Raw genomic sequence first — 21,757 nt, forward strand, 5'->3', positions numbered from 1 at the left:
TGACACACCACCCGAGTTATGCTCGTTTTTTTGGCGAATTTTGACACACCAAGCTCAAAAGGTTGCCCATCACTGTCTTAGTGGATATGGCTGCTAGACAGCCATTGGGGAGAAATTTGAGACTTGTGTTCCAAACGCCTGCCTTAACGAATTCACCCCAATGTGAATTGTCATGTGGAGAAACCATACATAAATCTGCATGTAAGTGTACATTCACATGACCCTCTGCTTGCTGTCATTCAAATATACTTCATGTTTACTTCCCATGGATAAACACCAATCCATGGTCATATGATGTCATACAGGTGCATGGCTGTCACAGTACAGTAATCAGAGCTGTGTGACATCACATGACCACGCACAGATTTATATCCACAGGAACGAAACAATGAAGCTTCCTGTTGACTGACAGCAAACAGAGATCTTGAAAACTGCAAGGAAGTATATTGGAAAATGTAATCATTTTTCATTTCACAAGCAATATCAATTATTTGCTGAACGTGGACAACCCCCAGGGCCGGTTTTTGAAAACAGCATATCCTACCCACTAAAAGTGGGGACCCAAAATAAAACTATTTTTTTTTTTGTATCATTCTTTTATTGAACAAGATACATGGTACAGCAAGAATCAGCATTGTAAGGCACATATATTGTACTGAAACAAAAGAAAATACAAGCGCCTTTCGCGCACGCAGGCGCAGGTGCCTATGACTAACAATATTTTAACAACAGTCACAAGCAATAGTATGGGACTGTAGGAGAATTTAATATGAGATAGACAGATGATAGGTAGAGTGATAGATGCAGAAATACACTTACCGGACACTTTATTAGGTACACCTGTCCAACTGCTCGTTAACACTTAATTTCTAATCAGCCAATCACATGGCGGCAACTCAGTGCATTTAGGCATGTAGACATGGTCAAGACAATCTCCTGCAGTTCAAACTGAGCATCAGTATGGGGAAGAAAGGTGATTTAAGTGCCTTTGAACGTGGCATGGTTGTTGGTGCCAGAAGGGCTGGTCTGAGTATTTCAGAAACTGCTGATCTACTGGGATTTTCACGCACAACCATCTCTAGGGTTTACAGAGAATGGTCCGAAAAAGAAAAAACATCCAGTGAGCGGCAGTTCTGTGGGCGGAAATGCCTTGTTGATGCCAGAGGTCAGAGGAGAATGGGCAGACTGGTTCGAGCTGATAGAAAGGCAACAGTGACTCAAATCGCCACCCGTTACAACCAAGGTAGGCAGAAGAGCATCTCTGAACGCACAGTACGTCGAACTTTGAGGCAGATGGGCTACAGCAGCAGAAGACCACACCGGGTGCCACTCCTTTCAGCTAAGAACAGGAAACTGAGGCTACAATTTGCACAAGCTCATCGAAATTGGACAGTAGAAGATTGGAAAAACGTTGCCTGGTCTGATGAGTCTCGATTTCTGCTGCGACATTCGGATGGTAGGGTCAGAATTTGGCGTCAACAACATGAAAGCATGGATCCATCCTGCCTTGTATCAACGGTTCAGGCTGGTGGTGGTGGTGTCATGGTGTGGGGAATATTTTCTTGGCACTCTTTGGGCCCCTTGGTACCAACTGAGCATCGTTGCAACGCCACACCCTACCTGAGTATTGTTGCTGACCATGTCCATCCCTTTATGACCACAATGTACCCAACATCTGATGGCTACTTTCAGCAGGATAATGCGCCATGTCATAAAGCTGGAATCATCTCAGACTGGTTTCTTGAACATGACAATGAGATCACTGTACTCAAATGGCCTCCACAGTCACCAGATCTCAATCCAATAGAGCATCTTTGGGATGTGGTGGAACGGGAGATTCGCATCATGGATGTGCAGCCGACAAATCTGTGGCAACTGTGTGATGCCATCATGTCAATATGGACCAAAATCTCTGAGGAATGCTTCCAGCACCTTGTTGAATCTATGCCACGAAGAATTGAGGCAGTTCTGAAGGCAAAAGGGGGTCCAACCCGTTACTAGCATGGTGTACCTAATAAAGTGGCCAGTAAGTATATAAAGTAGATTATATACAGATAGCTAGATAGATGATAGATACAGAAGAAAAATAGAAGATTGATAGATAATAGATAGAAAATATATAGATAAATGGTGAGATAGACAGATATATAGATAGGAAATAGACAAATTATAGGTGATAGATGACTAGACTGATAGATGATAGATATATAGACTGGAGATATAAGATAAGTTCAAGACGTTCAGAAGCACTGCAATGTATTGTATAAGGGATCAACGTATCCCCAGTGTCAGTCCCCTAGTGGGACAGTAAAAAAAAGTTAAGTTAAAATAAAAAAGTAAATAAGTAAATAATAAATACATTTAAAAATAATTAAAATAACTCCCTAACCACAAAACAGGTATCATTATGTCATTAGCGACCTTGGCCAAGCATCTATTACATTATTATATCCGTATTGTTAGGTGTGTAAAAATTAAAAACGAAAAATTGCAATTTTAGTGCTTCCTATCTCCCAAAAACATGTAATAGAAAACAATAAAAAGTCAGATGTACCCTATAATAGTAGCAATCTAACAGTTACCTTTTCCCACAATAAACAATCCATAATAACCCTCTTTTGATTGAGGAATAAAAAAAAGAAATGGCTCTCAAAGTATGGCGACACTTAGGCAAATGCGGTTTCCTTATAAAGGAGGTTTTATTTGCTAAAGTATTAAAATATATGAAAACCTGTACATGTTTGGTATCTCAGTAACCGTACTAACCTATAATAATTATATCATGTTTATTATACTGTAGGGTGAACTGAGTAAATGCTTAAATAAAAAAAAACAGCTGTTTTATTCTGTAGGTTGCAGGAAAGGGTTAATAAATTTGAATCCTCATGCTATTTTTACCATAAAAAAAAAAATAGACAAAAAATAAAAAAGTTAGATCTTTGGGAATTTGAGCAGGAAAAACGTAAAAAGTTCTGTGTCCTGAAGGCCATTTTAGGCCGTGTCCTTAAGGTGTAAATATTTTATCAAGAGTATAAAAAGTATTACAAAATATTCAAAGTGATAGCAGTTATTTATAATAGCTTTGAGTCATGTAAAATATACAGTATTTCTATTTTGGTACACATATTTTGATGCATGATGAAGAAACTGAGAAAAAGAAACCAAAAACATGTAAAATTAAAGAAGAATTTCCCAGGCAATATTCATGTAATATAAACATAGGACACTCTTCCTTTGCATCTCCAGTCTGTAGGAACTTCCCAATCATGTGAACATTGAATTACTTATATAAGAGACGGCATGGGGATATTAAATGGAGTGTGTTACATTATCCTCTAATATATAGTACAGGCGGTCCCCTACTTAAGGACACCCGACTTACAGACAACTCATAGTTACAGACGGACCCCTATGCCCACTGTGACCTCTGGTGAAGCTCTCTGGATGCTTTACTATAGTCCCAGACTGCAGTGTTTAGCTGTAAGGTGTCTGTAATGAAGCTTTATTGATAATCCTTGGTCCCATTACACCAAAAATTTTGAAACTCCAATTGTCACTGGGGCAAAAGAAAAAAAATTGTCTAGAACTTCCATTATAAAATATACAGTTTCAACTTACATACAAATTCAACTTCAGAACAAACCTCCGGACCCTATCTTGTATGTAACCCGGGGACTGCCTGTATATGATCTGTATTGGGATGTTACATAGAAGTCATTATGTTAATTCAACATGTCAATGAACAATTGATAGGATCAGCGAGTTGTCCAGGTAGAATAGTTTAGAGTTTAAAGAGAAAGAATGAAATTTCTTATCTACATTGGATCCGGCGTGTGATAGCAGACACATTGTTGTAGTTAAGAAACTGACGGAAACTTTATTATTATATGTCAACTGAACAACTGAAAAGGTGTCTCCTGGGGCTAGAAGGGATTTCTGCTATAGCTCTTGGGGTTTTTTAAGAGGCATTGCAATCTGAAAGGCATTTTCTAATTAGAATATTCTTAAAAAGGGCAAAATATAAATAGGGCAACAGCTAAATATAATCTGATCAAGTGTGTTAAAAAAAATGTTTGTATAAAATGTATAGGTTACAGCTGAGGGCCTCATTACGGTTCATGTAACAAACGATATTGGGCAATACAGCTACTTGTATATAGGGTTTAACATACAAATATGAGATTTTACAAGGGAAGAGGTGTCCTCTGTAAGCCCTGCAGCACCCCAAGATTGCAGGGTGCCAAGTCAGTCTTACCTTCCAGACATGGCAGATGCTTGTATTTAACCTTTTGATCAGGTTTACAGGGCTGTAGAACCAGTAGTATACCTTTGACTCCACAGGCCTGGTTTCCTGATCACTCTAGCAGTTCTAAGATAAGTGTATGGATTTCTTCCCAGTGCCTTATTTCTCTGATCTGTAGAAAGAGCTCACTCACTACTGAGCATGTACATAGAGTGCAGGCCCATTTAACTAAACAAAAAGTCCAGAAAAGGAGTGTACAACCTGTTCATGGGTCACATGCTGCCGGCACCCTAGCACCCGGACCCTAGTCAGAGTCCATTGAGCGCTTCTATAACTGATGGAAGTTTTCATTGGTGCAGGAGGCCGGGTAGCACCGAGAGCAGCTGTGAAGTGCTCACGCCTGCCGGGTCCTCTCATGGCGCTCAGCTGTGTCCCGACTCTGCTTCTACATGGCGTTGTCAGGACCCAGAGCAAAGCGGTCCCTGGAGCAGGAAAGGAACCAGGAGTGGTAAGTACTTGTCAGCTGTACTGTACTTATCGCAGGTCCTTTCCTCTTCCTGTGTCCAGGGCAGAGCAGCACATGGAGGAGAAAAAACTGCACTGCCTGAGCCAAAAAGGGGCTTCTGTGACGTACACAGTAGCCCATGTGCATATTTGTAAAAGGACTCCAACTCCATCAAAATGGCCACCGACTCCTGGTTTCTGCAATACAGTGATCTATGGGTTCTGTGCACTATCCTATCAAACTCTCAGAACCATGTACAACAGGTTTTACTTTAAAGGGGTTGTCCACTTTCAGCAAATAATTGATAAGGTTTATACAAGTTAAATGTATACAATTTTCTGATATACTTTCTGTATCAGTTTTCTAGATCTCTGCTTGCTGTCATTCTATAGGATGCTGGGTAGAATATGTCCATGTGATGTGATGGAGGTGCAAGAGCCATTATTACCACACATCTCTAATTACTCTCTATGATACTAACATGCACCTGTATGTCCATCACATGCATGACCATGGTCACATTTCTGTCCACTGGAAGTAAACACAGAAGCTTTCTATAGCAGGACAGCAAGCAGAGATCTAGAAAACCATGAAGATTTGATACAGAAAGTATTTTGGAAAATTGAATAACCTTTTCTCACACAAACAATATCAATGATTTGCTGTAAGTGGACAACCCTTTAATAATGCTGAACTCCGTGCAATCATCAACAAAAACACTTTACACATTTCATAGAAAAATATTTTTATTGAAATTTACAGCCTTTAAATATTATTTTTCAAATATTTTATATAACCCAAACTTAAAACAGGAAAATCCAAGAAGACATATTAAAAATTTTGACTGGGAAGTAACAGAAAATGTTTTTAAGAACTTTTGCAATACATCTTAAGAAATAAATATAAAGGAAAAAAAAAACATATACTCATGTGTTTAGTAAATATCACATTGAGCAACACAAGTGTTAGGCCAGAGGCACATGAGTGTAATTCGTAGGACTGTAAACACCCAAAGTCATAAATTAAGGGACCGTGTTCTTGATTCTATTGAGCTTAACATTTGTACAAATTATTTATAATTTCATATTACCAAGAAAGCCATATTTGTGGCAAGATCTACATTTTAAAAATTGAAAGCTAAATTTTATTGCTAGTGAATAAGACTTTGGAAATCTTTCAAAACGTTTTCTGGATTTATGAGAAAGTCCATTCATACCAGTACTTATCTACCTCCTTATATTCTTGATCAGTTCTATGCACTTCTTTAGCTTCTGGACTATTGGGACTTCAAGGACTGACCATAGTCCTTTTCGCCCTCTGTAATCATGAATACAGCTGCTGTGTTGTGGGAAAGGCCTCCTTGTATTATATATCACTATGATGCATCAAGTCTCATCCTCTCTTGACAGTCTGTGAAATCCAGCCACCGCACAGTCAAGGATTCACAGACTGACTATGGTCATGTGTCTCTGGCCTAATGGTCAGTTTAATTTCCAGGTTGTATATCTATCCAGTGCTCAGGAGGTACATGAAACCATCCTGTATACAAGCTAAATACTGTAGTGCAGTCATAATATAGTTTCACATACAAGTATATTTCAGCAAAATATGTTATTAAAAAACAAAAAATTATTACGTGACCCAAAAAAAAAAAAAAAAAAAAGTAAATCCTCCCTCACTCCACTCAAAAACTTTAAGGGACATCTACTATCAGTTTACTGATGGAAGATGCAACTAAATAAGAAGTTCCAATTCATTTATTATAACTCTATATGCCGCGATTGCGGAAATATAGAATTATAAACGTTATGCTAATTACCCTGGAGCAATCGGGTGATGTAGCCTGAACGCCCCAGGATAATTAGCAAAACTTTTATAATGCTATATATTTCTGCAATTGCGACATATAGAGTTATAATAACAGAAGTCCTGAGGAACAATGTTCCTCTGGAACTTCTTTTTAGGACACCTCTATCATCAGTAAACTGCTGGTAGATGTTCTTTAAAGTCGACACCGGAAGTAATTCTAATTGAGCTGTTTCATAAAGGATATGACTTGCTTAAGCATTTTTTTTTCTGTTAATAACTAAGCAGAAAGGTACTTTTTTATTTCATCTGTAGGCTTCGTTAACCCCAACACTGTGCATGATTATGAGGCAGCCATATTCCCTGAGCTCAGCTGGATACAGTGATCTGCACAGACCATGCGGAATGAAAATAAAAATTTCAAGTGGAAAAAAGTTAAACCATAAAAACGTATGGTTGTTTTCAAATGATATATTGCTTTTAACTCAGTCTGCCTATAACAAGGAGAGCTTCCAAAATAACATTGATGAAGTGAAGATGACACCTGATGATGAGGCATTACCAGAGTAACAAAATAAAAATAAAATAACATGGAATTTTCTATTTTAATTTTTTACAGGTAAACAACGTCAGCAGCTGCATGTGTATATTGGAAAAGGCAGATATCTAAATAAAATATAAGAAGCATCAACCAAAAAGCCAATCCCCACATTGGGCTAGAAGTACAATAGTGGTGTCACTGTGTATTAAGAAACCATTTTGTTTGGAAGGAAATACATGCACAGTGAACAGGGTATTCCTCATATTATGTTCTGTCTTAAACAATGTACTTTGCAATACTGTGTGATGCATTTTCAAGGCCAATAGGGTGATCCGATGATCCAGTCCAAGTCCTCACTGTGGTTTACATACCACAAATCTACCTGCAGGCTATTCCACGTAGTCTCCGCGATCTCTGTATTTCATGTACGAATCTCCTTCAGGATTAAAAGCCCCCATTTTTATGTTTAGCTTCTCAAAAAGTTTCTGTGCTGCAAGCTTAGCTTGTTTCTCCTGTGGATATAAAATAAAACACATATAGCAGTAAATAAATAGCATTTATGATAATGAAATGAAAGGCCAACAACCATCCAGTGTGGTCAGGAGATTACACAGCAGCTGGAAACCTACTAAGAGACTGTCTATAAACATGGCGGCTGGGACATGGAACTCTCCACAGTTCTGCATGTTATACGACTGCTTCAATCTACATAATACAGTCACCAACAGCATCTCCCTCGCTCATCTTCCAATTTTACTATCAGCCTACAGTGTTCTGTCAGTGTGAGTAAAAGAATGGCGTAGGTAGGCGTATACCACAGCCTGCACTTTATTTCATGATCTAAACACTGCTACGTCAGCTGATGGGCTCACAGATGGCAAACATTTATATGACAATGCGGTTTTAATTTCCATTTTGACGAATGGAAGGATATACTTTTTTCTAGTTATATTTGCTAGGATTTGGTAATTATTGAGAATAAACAGCGTTGTAGCATGCATGACTAGTCTGCTGCATCAACAGCCAACCAAGTATTGTCCTGTATAATAAAAAGCTATGGCAAGCGTTTTATTACTGATTTAGTATCAGAAAAGTAAAAATAAAAAGCAAACAAAAACATATTCACAGATGCTACATAAGATGATTATATTATATGATATATTATTAAAGGACACCTGTCATCAGGTCTGTGTCACTTGTCCTGTCACTACTACCTGTTGGAGCAGCTCACATGGATTCCATCCCAGCCTTTATCTAGTAAATTCATAAATTAAACATTGTAAAATCATCTATTCTTTATTATGTAAATGAGGCTGGTCACATGGTCAGAGGCAGTGATGTCACCGCTGTTACTCCTCCCCTCTTCTCCCCCCTGCTCATGTCTGTGTGTAATGTATAGTAAAGCATGGCTAGTGTGTGTATGTCATCTGCTGACATGCTGCATCCTCCTAATACACAGAGACACAGACATCAGCTACACAAGTACCTGACATGTTCTGCTATAACATGGCTGCATCCTGGAGCTGTTGTATCTCTCCTAAACACACACACATGCACACACATGGCCACCAGCAAGCACATGGAGGAACCTCACATTATGATACAGGCTGTCAGTCAAGCACAGGGGGTGTGGCTGTGCCGCCCACTCATGAATAAGCTGGACAGCTTGAATATGCTAATGACTCATTGGACTTTTCACAGGTCATTTGCATACATCTTTAGGACCTCATTGCTTAGGTTTACAGGCATGTAGAGGGACAATGAAGGGATAGAGGCAATGCTCTCTAATGGCAGTTTATGAAAATCTATTTAGATTAGGGGGGTTATTTTGCATGACGGGTTCTCTTTAATAGTCCGATTAAACATTGTCACTACACATGGTTAAAGAAAGTTTCATACATTACTGCCCAAACTACCCATCAGATTATGTCACTTGATTTCATGGGATTTGGTAATGGCAAAAATTATGAGCTTTAAATAAAAAGTAAAAAAAAAAGCCTACCTATACACTACTGTGACATGATCACTGTTGAAGTTCAAGAACATTAAAGAAAATAGACCATCAAAATCAAGCCTGGTAGACCATCGTCACTTATTGTTATCCATGGTCTTGTTCCTTCAAAAACAACTTTTATAATTAAGCAAATGAGGCAGAAGGACTCTGTAGACCCCCTGTGCTGTTGCTTCATCAGCTGTTACATTGTGCAAGGAACATTTTCCCCTCCCTCTGTGTGCTGAAACTTCCTGAGTGAGACCATGTATCAAGTTATAAAGAATCCAAGCACTCCTTTAGGTATGATGCCAGAAAAGTGATATTTATTTACAGTGATCAAGGTGTGCGGGGGGTCGTGTAACTAACGGTGCATGGCCGTTCTTAGTTGGTGGAGCGATTTGTCTGGTTAATTCCGATAACGAACGAGACTCCTGCATGCTAAATAGTTACGCGACCCCCCGCACAGCTTGATCACTGTAAATAAATATTACTTTTCTGGCATCATACCTAAAGGAGTGCTTGGATTCTTTATAACTTGACATAATTGGGGTGGGTACCCTAATCCGCTATAGCACCCACTGTCGATGTGCGACCGCACAAATTAGAATGAGACCATGTATCAGCTTGTAAAGCTGCAGCACAGAGGGGCTCTGGTAACCAGAGCCCTTTGGGTTTATTAGCATAATGTTACATTAACCGTTTTAAAGGGAATCTACCACCACAAATCTAGATTGGGTGGTAGGTGGATCAATGGGACGTGAGGATAGCCCTTTTAAGGGCTAATCCTCACGTCCCCGCACTTTTTTAGTAACTTTTATCAAACTTTTATGCTAATTTTATTATGTGGCTACTCCACGCCCCAGTAGCCGCATCTGAGGTTACACGAGGCGGCTACTCCACGCCCCCGGTAGCCTCTTTTCTCCTCCTACTCACCATCTTCGGCGCGCAGCTGCAGGCCCGCGCCTGTGCAGCCCCGGCTTCGGAGCAGTGACCGCGCAGGCGCGGGCCTGCTGTTCTGCACATGCGCAGACTGCAGGATCGTAGGACGAGGGCGCGCAGATGGTGAGTAGGAGGAGAAAAGAGGCTACCGGGGCGTGGAGTAGCCGCCTCGTGTAACCTCAGATGCGGCTACTCCATGCACCAGTAGCCGCATAATAAAATTAGCATAAAAGTTTGATAAAAGTTACTAAAAAAGTGCGGGGACGTGAGGATTAGCCCTTAAAAGGGCTATCCTCACGTCCCATTGATCCACCTACCACCCGATCTACCTTTATAGGTAGATTTGTGGTGGTAGGTTCCCTTTAAACATTCATTTTAGAAGGAAGGAGGCCATTGATAACAAATACAGGATCACCACAGCCATGGTTCCTGGATCTATGAGTAAGTGTCCCTTGTTTATCATGTTAGATTTTGATGGTAGATCTTCTTTAAATAGCATTTTACCCTACATGCTGGACAAGCCATCTTTGAAAATGCTTTATTGATACTGTTATTTAAGAATTGCCATAACATCTGCCCCATTTGCCCTGAACTCCGACACATCAGACAGTTTAGGATACCAAATCATTTATAGAAAAATATGATAACTGGGCCTTCATCTTTTGTGGCCATATTACAGGTGGTCCCCTATTATAGACACCAGACTAAAAAAGGTAACACATTTTTGTGCAACTGATTTCTAAGCACAGGCAGTCCCCGGGTTACATACAAGATTGGGTCTGTAGGTTTGTTCTTAAGTTGAATTTGTATGTAAGTCGGAACTGTATATTTTATCATTGTAACACCAGACAGAACTTTTTTTGGTCTCTGTGACAATTGGATTTTAATAATGTTGGGTTGTTGTAAGAATCAATATTAACACTAAAGCTTCATTACAGACACCTGTGATACCTGTTATAGCTGATTATTGTAGCCTAGGACTAAAGTACACTAAATTACCAATATCCAGAGGTCCGTTTGTAACTAGGGGTCGTATGTAAGTCGAGTGTTCTTAAGTAGGGGACCGCCTGTATTTCCAATGCCAGCAGGGGACTGGAGTGAATTTGTGTCAAACTTTGGATAAATCTGGCATATTTAGGTATTTAAGTAAGAAGCGGAGTAGAAATGTTGCAAAAAAGTCTAGCTTTTTTGTGCAAATCAGCACTTCTAGACAATTGTAAGCCATCTGAATGGCAGAAACTACAATTATAAAGTCCTCCTATTGTTTTGGGGATTCAGATGATCATTAAAAGTAAAAAAAAAAAAAAAAATTACCTCATAAATTTTTTTCTGAGCCATTTGAAGTTCTAGAGATTCCTCCAGAGGTAGTAACTGGGCTGGAGAGTGATGAAGTGGCGGAAGTCTCGCAGCAGTGATGTCATCCAGATGTTTCCTGTCTTGTAATTTTCTCTGTTCTGCACTCATTCTAAGCACTTTATCTCCTGGTGATTGATTTGGAGTTGAGCTGTTTGAGTCTGATGGCAATCTAAAAATAAAAGAGCAAATGCTTACTAATGTGTCTAATAGCAGATCAGAACTTCACTTTACAAGATAAGGATATTTTAGGATTTGTTCTACATTCTATATGCCTTCATTTCCAGAAGGTCAATATGAATTTCAATGTCAGGGTAAATTAAAAAATATATACATATGTTTCAGTTACTACTACCACAATGTTTTAACTGTATATATGTATTTTGGTCAATAAAATATGTAAATTCAAAATCACACATTGTAGTAACATTTTACAAGGGTTTAAACTTTGGTAGACCACTTCTGAGTAGTGACAGTCAGCTAGAAGAATCTCTCTTCTGTGGAAGGAAGAAGTCCCTGCAATACAGCTCTACTCAAGTGATGTCTAACCCTCACATTTTGGATCTGCCACCACTTTCCAAACATTAATGGTAGTGGTAGGTATAACCTGCTGATTTACCATATCCCCCATTGATTGCAAGAATAGGGGGTCCATTGTCCAGCTATTGATTGGCTAGAAGTCCCTCTTATGAGAAAGGGGCCCATTGTACCCCTATTCTCACTTTGTATAGTGGGACTCCCCTGGGGATTACAAGAGTAGATTTCCATTGTATCCCCATTCACCGTCTCTTATCTGCTAAGAAACCCACTTATTATGAGAACAGGGGCCCAGTGTCCCTCTATTCACTGTATATGATTGGCTAGGGCCCCCACTTATGAGAACAATGGTTCATTGCCCCCATATTCACTGTATATGATCCACTATAACCCACATGCATTTCAAGAATGGGGGTCCATTGTCCCCCTATTCACTGTATATTATCTAATAGGACTAGAATAAGAATGGGGGACCATTGTTATTGTATTCACTAGCCAAGAACCGTACACGGTTATTTTTGTAAATGTTAGAGATAAATAAAGCTGTGGAACCAGCTTCTCTATTCCTTTGGAGGCTACAAGATATTGTAAAGAGAGAAATCTCAAGATTATGCTTAGTAGGTTGCTTATGTGCACAAAATACATTTATTAACTTTTCATCATGTAATCTGATAACTGTCTGTATCTGTGAAATTTCTCTGCTTCAAAGATGCTGTCCGTATCAGAGATAAAGCAGTAACAATAGGTAGACGGCACCCAGTAGATACGTGGTGCTCAGGTACGGCCAACGCCTTAGATAAGTAACCAACAGAGATCCTGGCACTCACGATTTTCATCAGCTTGTGTTTTTAATGGAAAAATGAAAGTTACAGCATGTTAATGCAATAACATGCTGTAACTTTCATTTTTCCATTAAAAACACAAGCTGACGAAAATCGTGAGTGCTGGGATTTCTGTATCGAAGATAAGACTTTGGAATGCAAGAATTTGAACACCCTGAAATCTTGGTCATTACTGCATCCTCCAAATCAAGGGAGGCCACAGAACAAAGCTAGCAACACCTACTTTTACTTCAATATAAGTTTGTATACTTCTTTGACCAAGGGGGAGTTATACCTGGTGTGATTCTTTATGAGTGGGTCTCCTCATAAGGAGGTTTCCTACCTCAACAATACTCCTGTTCCTGTGATCGACGAGGGTCCTAAAGCTGGGACCTATAAAGAGCTGGAAGCTATCCCCATGTTGTGGATAGGGGAGAACTTGCAGTCATTCAAATAGACCTTTAGTAACAACCGATGACCGTGTTCATAGAGGACAGATCCTCTATTGCTACATTTTCACATACCTGTTAGTTTTGAATCTTTCCTTCCTTTGGACAGGGCTTTCCGATCGCCTCTCTAGAACCTCAATGTAATGAGATTTCTTTGTTCCACCGGTACCTGGGCTGGAGCTGATCTCCTCATATTCAGCAGAAGTATCTGAGGAGCTTTGCTTCGCTTCATCACCACTATCTTTAATACTAATAAACTTCAGGCTATTTGCCAGGACATCAGCTGAATTCTCATCTGTATGCGAATTACAGGTCTCTTCCCTGGTGTTCAGAGAGGCAGGAGAGCTGCTTATATCCTGGTTACGTGCAGACTTTGTCTCATTGGCCTGATCAGATGAGGGCTCTTTTCCCTCTGTCACAGTGGTGGGGACTTGTCTCACCTTATCATCAGGTTCCTCTAAGGCTTTGCCATTCTCTCTTATATTACGCTGTTGTTCCTGAAACTGTAACTTGAATGCTGAAAGACTATCTGTTTTTTGCTTCTGTCTTTTATGTTCAGCAATGGCTGCCCGGATTTTTTCAGTGTATTCCAAAATCTTTTTTCCTCGGTCTGGAAGCTTAGCAATAAATTTTCTATAAAAAGAATACAAAAAAAACCACAAATGTTACAATAGTTCTAAGCAGCATTTGCTAAATATTCACAGCAAACATAGTCCGGATCCTTCCACTAGGCAGATCTAACCCAATAATAAAAAAGACAGTCTACAGTCAGTGTCCTTATTCTATTGTCATATGTTAAGTCGTCAATAACTTTTCAACAAACTTTGTGTAAATCACTTGTACAATATAGTGAACTTATCGAAACCAAATGCCCCCCCTTCTTATCAGGCTCACTACAGTCTCTTCCCCTCCTACAACCTAAAACCCATGGGACTCTTCTTCCCAAATTAACTCATTAATCAATTCGATGGAGGGAGTGGAGGAGAAAGACAGAACCTCTGCTGTGTAAGTCCATTTCATAAGACATTATATAGATTTTCCTTATTCATATAACTGTACTTCGTGTTCTGTGGTCCCTTGTTTGCAACATGTGTGTCAAAGGTACAAGGTTCGATCGCGGGCTGATGACAATAGAAAATAAATGCCCAAATAGGGTTGTATTAGGATTCTGAAATATGGAGCTTGAGAATATGGCTCACACACGAGGCTGTAGAAACCAGAGCAGTGAGTGAGCTTATAGCAATATATGGGGCCATGTGGCCTCTAAAATAGCAGCTAGTACAGGGCCCAGTTCCACGTTCCTGAACCTTAGGCGAATCTATATAAATTTACAGTACACAATCCTTCTGACTTTATGAAGGCGTTTTATCCTACTGGTAACTACTGGCCAAAATAGATCATGCTTCTTATTTTCTTACAGAGCTGATTTAGCAGTGGTGAATAAAGCCAAAAAAATGGACCGTTTTCTGGTAGAAAATATGATGCTAGGAGTAGCTGTCTGCCGGTTGTACAGCTGCGCCATCACTGTTGTGGAGATGTGTGACAACTGATCGTTTTGGCGCTGTTGTTCGGCCAGCAGACCGTACTACACTGTGCTCTGTCCATCTGTCCCGAGCGCGGGCCCAAGACCGGGGTCGCCCAGGTCGTTTCTACAGCTGAATGTTCACTACACAGCAGGTCGGAATATTAACTATAGAAAACACCCACTACAAGACATGGCCAACAGGCAGAAATACGGTGTCTACCTCTACAGGTGACATTTTAGTTGACAAATAGCAACTAAGTGGAGCATAGCTTACAGTGCTATTCCTTATAATCTTTATTAATATAGCGCCATCATATCCCTGCTGCAGTTACCCCCAGCTAGCGGCTCTACTGACTCCTAGCCAGTGACTGATGGTCTATGGAGACTTACTACAGACTGCAGCAGGGACAGGCAGGTCTGAGGACAGTTCATGCAGTATATGGGTATAGCATATATAGTATATGGGTATAGCATATATAGTATATGGGTATAGCATATATAGTATATGGGTATAGCATATATAGTATATGGGTATAGCATATATAGTATATGGGTATAGCATATATAGTATATGGGTATAGCATATATAGCAGTGATGGCGAACCTTTTAGAGACCGAGTGCCCAAACTCCAAACCAAAGTCCATGTAATCATCGCAAAGTGCCAACACGTCTATTTAGCCTAAAATCACACCATACCACTCTATAAGGGACATATAATACTGCAACATGATGACCATTACCAGTACAACAAGATAAATACCACCATACTGATAATAAAAAGACCACTAAAGAAACTATAACATCACTAATTATATCACAAAGCAGGAGCAAATACAGCGGGGAATACTACCCCCATCCAGTGAGGAGCACTACCCCCATCCACTGAGGATTACTACCCCCATCCAGTGGCAATATGAAGGATTTTTGAATTTGGGAGGGGGTGTGTAGGGTAATGTGTATGTTGTAGGGTGGAGGGTGGGTGCACTGAATAGCAAATCTACATGGCATCAGGCAGGTGAATTTACCATCAAATCACCACATGACACATGTCTGTGGCCACACACACATACATATATACATATATATACTGCCCTTGGTCTGGAGCTCTGGGCACCTGTGCCATGCTGTCAGTGAGGGCAGTGTAGTGCACCCCAGGGTCACTGGCAGCATGGCACAGTGACAGGAGAACTGGACCAGGGGCAGTATACATGTGGCCACAGAGATGTGTCATACAGGGCAGTTTGGGACACTAAACAATAAGCACCTACAGTTGTTCAGTGTCCCAAAACTGCCTGCCTGCTGCCTGTGTAATACACACAGAGCAGCTCCTGCCCACCTGCTGCACTTCTGTACTCACTGTCGCTGATGCTGTAAGCTCCGACAGTTCCCTCTCACTCTCCTCCTGTTCCGGGGCTGAAGGGGGAGGGGGAGGGAGTGGAGGGGCGGTCAGATGCAGCCTTCAGTGAAAGAGATCACTGGAGCTCTCGGCGATCGGCAGCTTTTCCTGCCTGCCGGGAGTTCTAATGATTTATATATAGACAGCAGGGGAGATGGTCCGCGTGCCCACAGATAGGGCTCGGCGTGCCCTCTCTGGCACGCGTGCCATAGGTTCGCCACCACTGATATATAGTATATGGGTATAGCATATATAGTATATGGGTATAGCATATATCAGTGGTGGCGAACCTATGGCACGGGTGCCAGAGGTGGCACTCGGAGTCCTCTCTTTGGGCACCCAGGCCATCACCCAGCACAAAGGTCAACATTCAGGACTCAAGACCTGAATCAAGGAGGTGTGGACAGAGCTGGATTATCATTGTAGCCTCTTCTCCGGACCCCTGATTCACCCTGTTAAGAGGACTTTAGAGGGAAACTACAATAACAATCCAAATTTCTCCTTCTTTCTCTTGTGTTGGTGTCATCAGGGCGCCAATACAGTAACTGGTAAATTGGCATGCGGCACTTTGTAAAAAAATATCTGGCTTTTGCTTGTAGTTTTGGCACTCAGTGCCTAAAAGGTTTGCCATCACTGGCATATATAGTATATGGGTATAGCATATATAGTATATGGGTATAGCATATATAGTATATGGGTATAGCATATATAGTATATGGGTATAGCATATATAGTATATGGGTATAGCATATATAGTATATGGGTATAGCATATATAGTATATGGGTATAGCATATATAGTATATGGGTATAGCATATATAGTATATGGGTATCTCCATGCTGGAGATCCCAGGGTCAGGTAGTGAAGGTCCCCCTGCTCCCGCAGTTACACATCCCCCAGCCAATGATAACTGAGCCAGTTCCCGCCATGGAGACCTCGTACTTATTACTCAGCAGCTTCTCCTGTCGCTCCAGGATCTCGGCGAGTTCACCTAAACTTTTCCCGCGCAGCTCCCCCGCGGCCCCCTGCTTCCCTCCATCTACTGGGGAAGACATTGTCGTCCTCCGCAGTCATGGACAGGCGCGCGCTCCTCACTGCCGGGAATCACTTCCCATCGCTGGGGCGCGACGTCACGGTCACATGATTCTGGCGTCAGTGCGTCACGTGACGAATGAGGTAAGGCAGGCAGAGTCTGATGGCGCCATGTTTCCGGAGACTTCTCTGGTGCTAGCAAATGCTACACACTGTCATGTAGATATTGTCAGGATTAGTGTTGCAGCGGAGATCTTTCATAAAAAACCTTATTATGTAGAACGTGAAAACAAATTGTAATTTATTAACATTATAAAGTAGTTTTCTTATTGACAATAATTCAGTGAACAACCAAACACCAGAGACCAATATTTGCAACACCGGAATAAGGCAATAGATACTAACCAACATTAATTTAGGCATACCTCCCAACTTGTGAATGTGACATTTCCCCCTCTAAGCCACACCCTGTGGCATACCCATTCCCCCCTAGTGGACCCCAAATAGTATAATTTCTCTTTGCCTATGGCTATTCACCCCGTATAATGCCCCTTTGAGCCTTTAATTAATTCCCTATCCCCCATTTAATCTCTACCTTTCTGTACCCCCTCCCCATCACTCTGTGGTATTCTGTTCCTTCATACATTGTGCCCGTCCATCTCCAGTTCCTTATATTTTCACCCCACATTGTACCCCCCCCCCCCAAATAGATTGTGGGCCCCATTTAATACATTGTGGTGTCCCCCCTCCGCTACCATACATTATGAGCCCTTCCCCTGTTGTGGCTCTTTGATTAAAAGAAAATCACAGCTGTGATAATAATATTACTCCTCCACAGTTTGTTTGTTATATATATATATTTTTTTTCTTTCTTTGTGTTTCATTCTGCCTGTTATAAATCATTAGGCTCCATTTGTTTAAGATCAGCCAGGAAGGTGAGCCTGGCAGGGTGGTTATAAAACCCCAGGGAGTCTATGCTTGATCAGAGAAGCATGGTCTTCCTAAGTGGTAAAATTAACACCTTTCGGCCAGAGTAGTCTAGCTAGTGGGGGATGAAAAGAAGCCACAGACTGCATGTTTTTCCCTCCAAATTCAGACAAAGGGGAATATCATAGCTGCCCATAACTGGGACATAATTCATAATTATAGGTCCCAAGTCACACAGGACAGTTATGGGGTCTAGACACACTTCTGGACCGAAAATCAGAACATTAGCTGCAATGGAAGGCAGCCAATAGCAGAACACCCCTGATATTAGGCTAAGAATGGGGTTATGGGAATAACATGCCCGTTTGGTTGGAAGCCATGGCACAATTGTGCCATCTCTCAATCAAAAGTTATGGGGTTCTGATAAAAACCCAGACCCAAAAAGTAGCCCACTGATGGGAGGGGGATAGAAAAATCCCCCTCACTGTGACATCACAGCCAGGGGTGGGGGTCAAAAATCACCTGGGCTTAAATTAATGAAGCAGCCACATAGTAGGGTTCAGACTGAGTGACTCTATGACAATAGGAGGCTGGATCGATGCTTATGCCCTGTCCTCGGGCCAAAGAATTTCTTCCTATTCCACTAGCAAGAATTTTTTGTTTCTTCTTCCATAACTGTTTGTAAGTATTGTATGTGTATTGTTTTAATCCTTTTTTAATTTTATCTGACAATTTAATTCTTTGAGTGTACTGCATTTTTATGTAAATTAAAACTTTTTAATAAGCCTCTGCTTGTAGCCTTAAAGAATCTGAGTCTCTGAAGGGAATTACGTTACCAGAGGTCATTATTAGCATAGTCCATGTAGTAAGCGATTGCATGTTCTGTGTGAATTTATAATTGTAATATCGTGTAAGTAGTGAGTGCATGTGCTGAGTTATCATCAGGGTGCATTGTCTGTGTGGTTAAGGTGCCTACGGCCTTCTTTGCATAAGTAACTCGTGGGTGGTGGCAGTGTGGATTGGCTGGGGCTGAGATTCTGTGGAGTAAATTTAGCGTAAGGACGCCATTTTGTGGAAGTGGGCGGAGCTTAAGGGCTAAATTCTGGGACTCCATAGAGTAGTTATCCCAGTGTGTGAACTCCGGTGAGTCGGGTTCGTGACAGATTGGTGGCAGCGGTGGGATAGTGTATAATTTTTTATTACACTGTTAAGGCTTTAAGTGTTTGGTTTAAGCAATTAACCCTTTCACTTAAGGGCTGAAGTATTCCTAATACTACAGTCCACAAGCAAGAGACTCAGTGCACTCAAAACTTGTCAGTCAATATACATACGTGCAAAACAGTTCCCCTCCCCCTCTTTTCTTTTCTATCTTTTGTTTGCTTAGTGAGACCACTGCTACGATGGCAGAGGTATACAGAAACAGATCCAAGGCCGATCTGCTGACTCTCTGTGCGGAGAGAGGGCTAATAACAACGGGCCAGAACAAGGCGGAGGTAATTCAAACGCTGGTGGCGTTTGATGTGCAGTCCCATCCTTCTGCGGAACCGGACCAGGGACCTCCAGCCTCAGAGGAACCGATAGGAGATGTCTCGCAACCGGCTGGGCATGGCAGCGCCAGCGGTATGGACACTTCTTTTTCTCTAATTCTCCAGCAGATCGGTGACTGTGATCCTAGCCTTAGGATACAGCTGTTGATGCAAGAACGGGAGAGACAAGCAGAGCGTGAATTTGCTGAACGCCAAACAGCGCTGGAAGCTGCCCGAGCAGAGAGGGCGGCTGAGGAACGTAGACGTGAGTTTGCTGAACGCCAAGCAGAGCGGGAGCATGAGCTGCAGATGGCCCAGATACAGCTCCAACAACAGCAAAGAACTTCACCATCATCACAGAGTGAGTCCATGGACAGTGTTTCTTTTAGGCCCCGCCTGGATCGTTTTCCTGTCCTGGAGAATGATGGGGACCTGGATGTCTTTTTGCAAGGATTTGAGAGGGTCTGCAGGCAATTTCAACTGTCGCCTGCTGAATGGGCCCGATACCTTACCCCTGGACTTAAAGGCAAAGCACTGGAGGCGTTTGTAGCCTTACCTGCCTCTGTGGAGCACGATTATGAGGCTATCAAAAGGGCTCTGATACAGCGTTTTAACCTCACTCCAGAGGTATACAGGGAGCGTTTCCGTACTGTCAGGCGGACAGATACGGATAGCTATGCCGAGTTTGCCAGGAAACTGCTAAACCTGGTGAAACAATGGTCCAGAGGATGGGGTGTGACCACTCTAGAGGAGATGGATGACCTGGTCGCCATGGACCAATTTATTCACACCTGTACAGCGGAGGTGCGACAGTTCATACGAGAACGGGAGCCAAAATCGTTGGAAAAGGCTGCCCAGCTGGCAGATGTGTTTGCTGCCAGCAGAGTGCCCGAGGCACGGAAACCTGCAGCTGCAGGATGGAAGGGGGGTAAGCCCCCTGTTAACTCTTCTACAGTTTCCCACAAAGCTTCTGGGGCATACCCTTCTTCGTCATTTAAGCCAGCGGGAGACCAACGCAGGTGTTTTGTTTGCAACCGATCGGGGCACATCAGCATTACATGCCCAGAGAAGAGGAAGACCACCGCTTTGCCCAAACCAACATCGTCTTCACCATCTGTTTTGTTTGTGGGTGGGAGTAAGCTGGTGGTTGGTGACAACCTACAGGAGGTTACTGTGGGTGACAATGTCACCATGGGGTTGAGGGACACTGGTGCAGAGATGACCCTTGTGCACCCCTCACTTGTCAAGCCGGAGGATCTCATCCCAGGACGGACTCTTACAGTTGCTGGAGTTGGAGGCCTCACCCCTGCATTGCCCATGGCCCGGGTGTACCTGGATTGGGGGGCGGGGAGAGGGATGACAGACGTGGGTGTAACGGATAAAATTCCCACCAATGTGTTGCTGGGGACCGACCTGGGGCGTCTGGTCTCTAGATATGTAATCCAGGATGCCGATGAGGACACAGGCATCCCTGGTGCCCCATGTGAGTTAACATCTGATGTTGTTGGGACTATGCCTACTGTAGACTGTGACGATGATGCATCCTGTGATATTGTCGAAATGTGTAGTAACCATTTACCTGTTTCTAACCTAGCTTTTAATGCCATAGACCATGAATGTGAACATAGTAATGATGTAGAGTTTAACTGTGTTAATAATGTGGCTAAGAGTGGTAGTATGTTAACACCCACAGCTCTGCGCCAAAAGCTGGAGTGTGGTGTGTCCGCTGTAACTCGCAGTCGGAGTCTTCAGGAAGCTCACCGTTGCCTGAGTCCTGAACCTCCTGCTGTCCGGGTTACAGAGGAACAGGAGCAGACTGACAGCCTGTCACCAGTGGCTGAGACCAGTCAAGGGGTTAAACTATTAACCAGTACAGAGTCAGAGCGTCGCCAGTTTCTGGACGCCCTGCACTCAGATGAGAGTCTACACAAGCTACGTGAGAGGGCTGGTCAGACCCCTGGGGAGGGGGACAAGGAATGTATTACATGGGACCAGGGTAGGCTATATAGACAGAGCCTTCACACTGACCCCCAGCAGGATGTATCCCTTGATAGGCAACTGGTGGTACCTTGCCCTTTCCGGGAGCAGCTTTTGAGAGTTGCCCACGAGATACCACTAGCAGGCCATCTGGGGATAAGTAAAACCAAAAGTCGACTGAAGCT

General features: G+C 42.1%; 1 protein-coding gene across 1 annotated transcript; it reads right to left on the minus strand.

Annotated features, from left to right (window-relative positions):
• Positions 1–5,511: 5,511 nt before the first annotated feature.
• POLR2M (RNA polymerase II subunit M) lies at positions 5,512–17,304 on the minus strand. Its single transcript, XM_072148132.1, has 4 exons — positions 17,053–17,304; positions 13,263–13,820; positions 11,342–11,552; positions 5,512–7,607 (listed from the first exon to the last, which is right to left on the minus strand). The coding sequence occupies exons 1-4, from the start codon at positions 17,163–17,165 to the stop codon at positions 7,485–7,487; spliced, it is 1,005 nt and encodes a 334-aa protein (XP_072004233.1). The 5' UTR covers positions 17,166–17,304; the 3' UTR covers positions 5,512–7,484.
• Positions 17,305–21,757: the final 4,453 nt, after the last annotated feature.

Source organism: Engystomops pustulosus, chromosome 4, assembly GCF_040894005.1.
Source record: "Engystomops pustulosus chromosome 4, aEngPut4.maternal, whole genome shotgun sequence".
NCBI lineage: Eukaryota > Metazoa > Chordata > Amphibia > Anura > Leptodactylidae > Engystomops > Engystomops pustulosus.

What these genes read in the sequence shown, in the direction of transcription:
- POLR2M (XM_072148132.1), bottom strand. Translation starts at nt 17,165, where the DNA reads ATGTCTTCCCCAGTAGATGGAGGGAAGCAGGGGGCCGCGGGGGAGCTG. An exon ending in GAAAGATTCAAAACTAACAG is followed by an intron (nt 11,553 to 13,262) that starts GTATGTGAAAAT and finishes TTTTATTTTTAG; the next exon opens with ATTGCCATCAGACTCAAACA. An exon ending in CTCAGAAAAAAATTTATGAG is followed by an intron (nt 7,608 to 11,341) that starts GTAATTTTTTTT and finishes TTATATCCACAG; the next exon opens with GAGAAACAAGCTAAGCTTGC.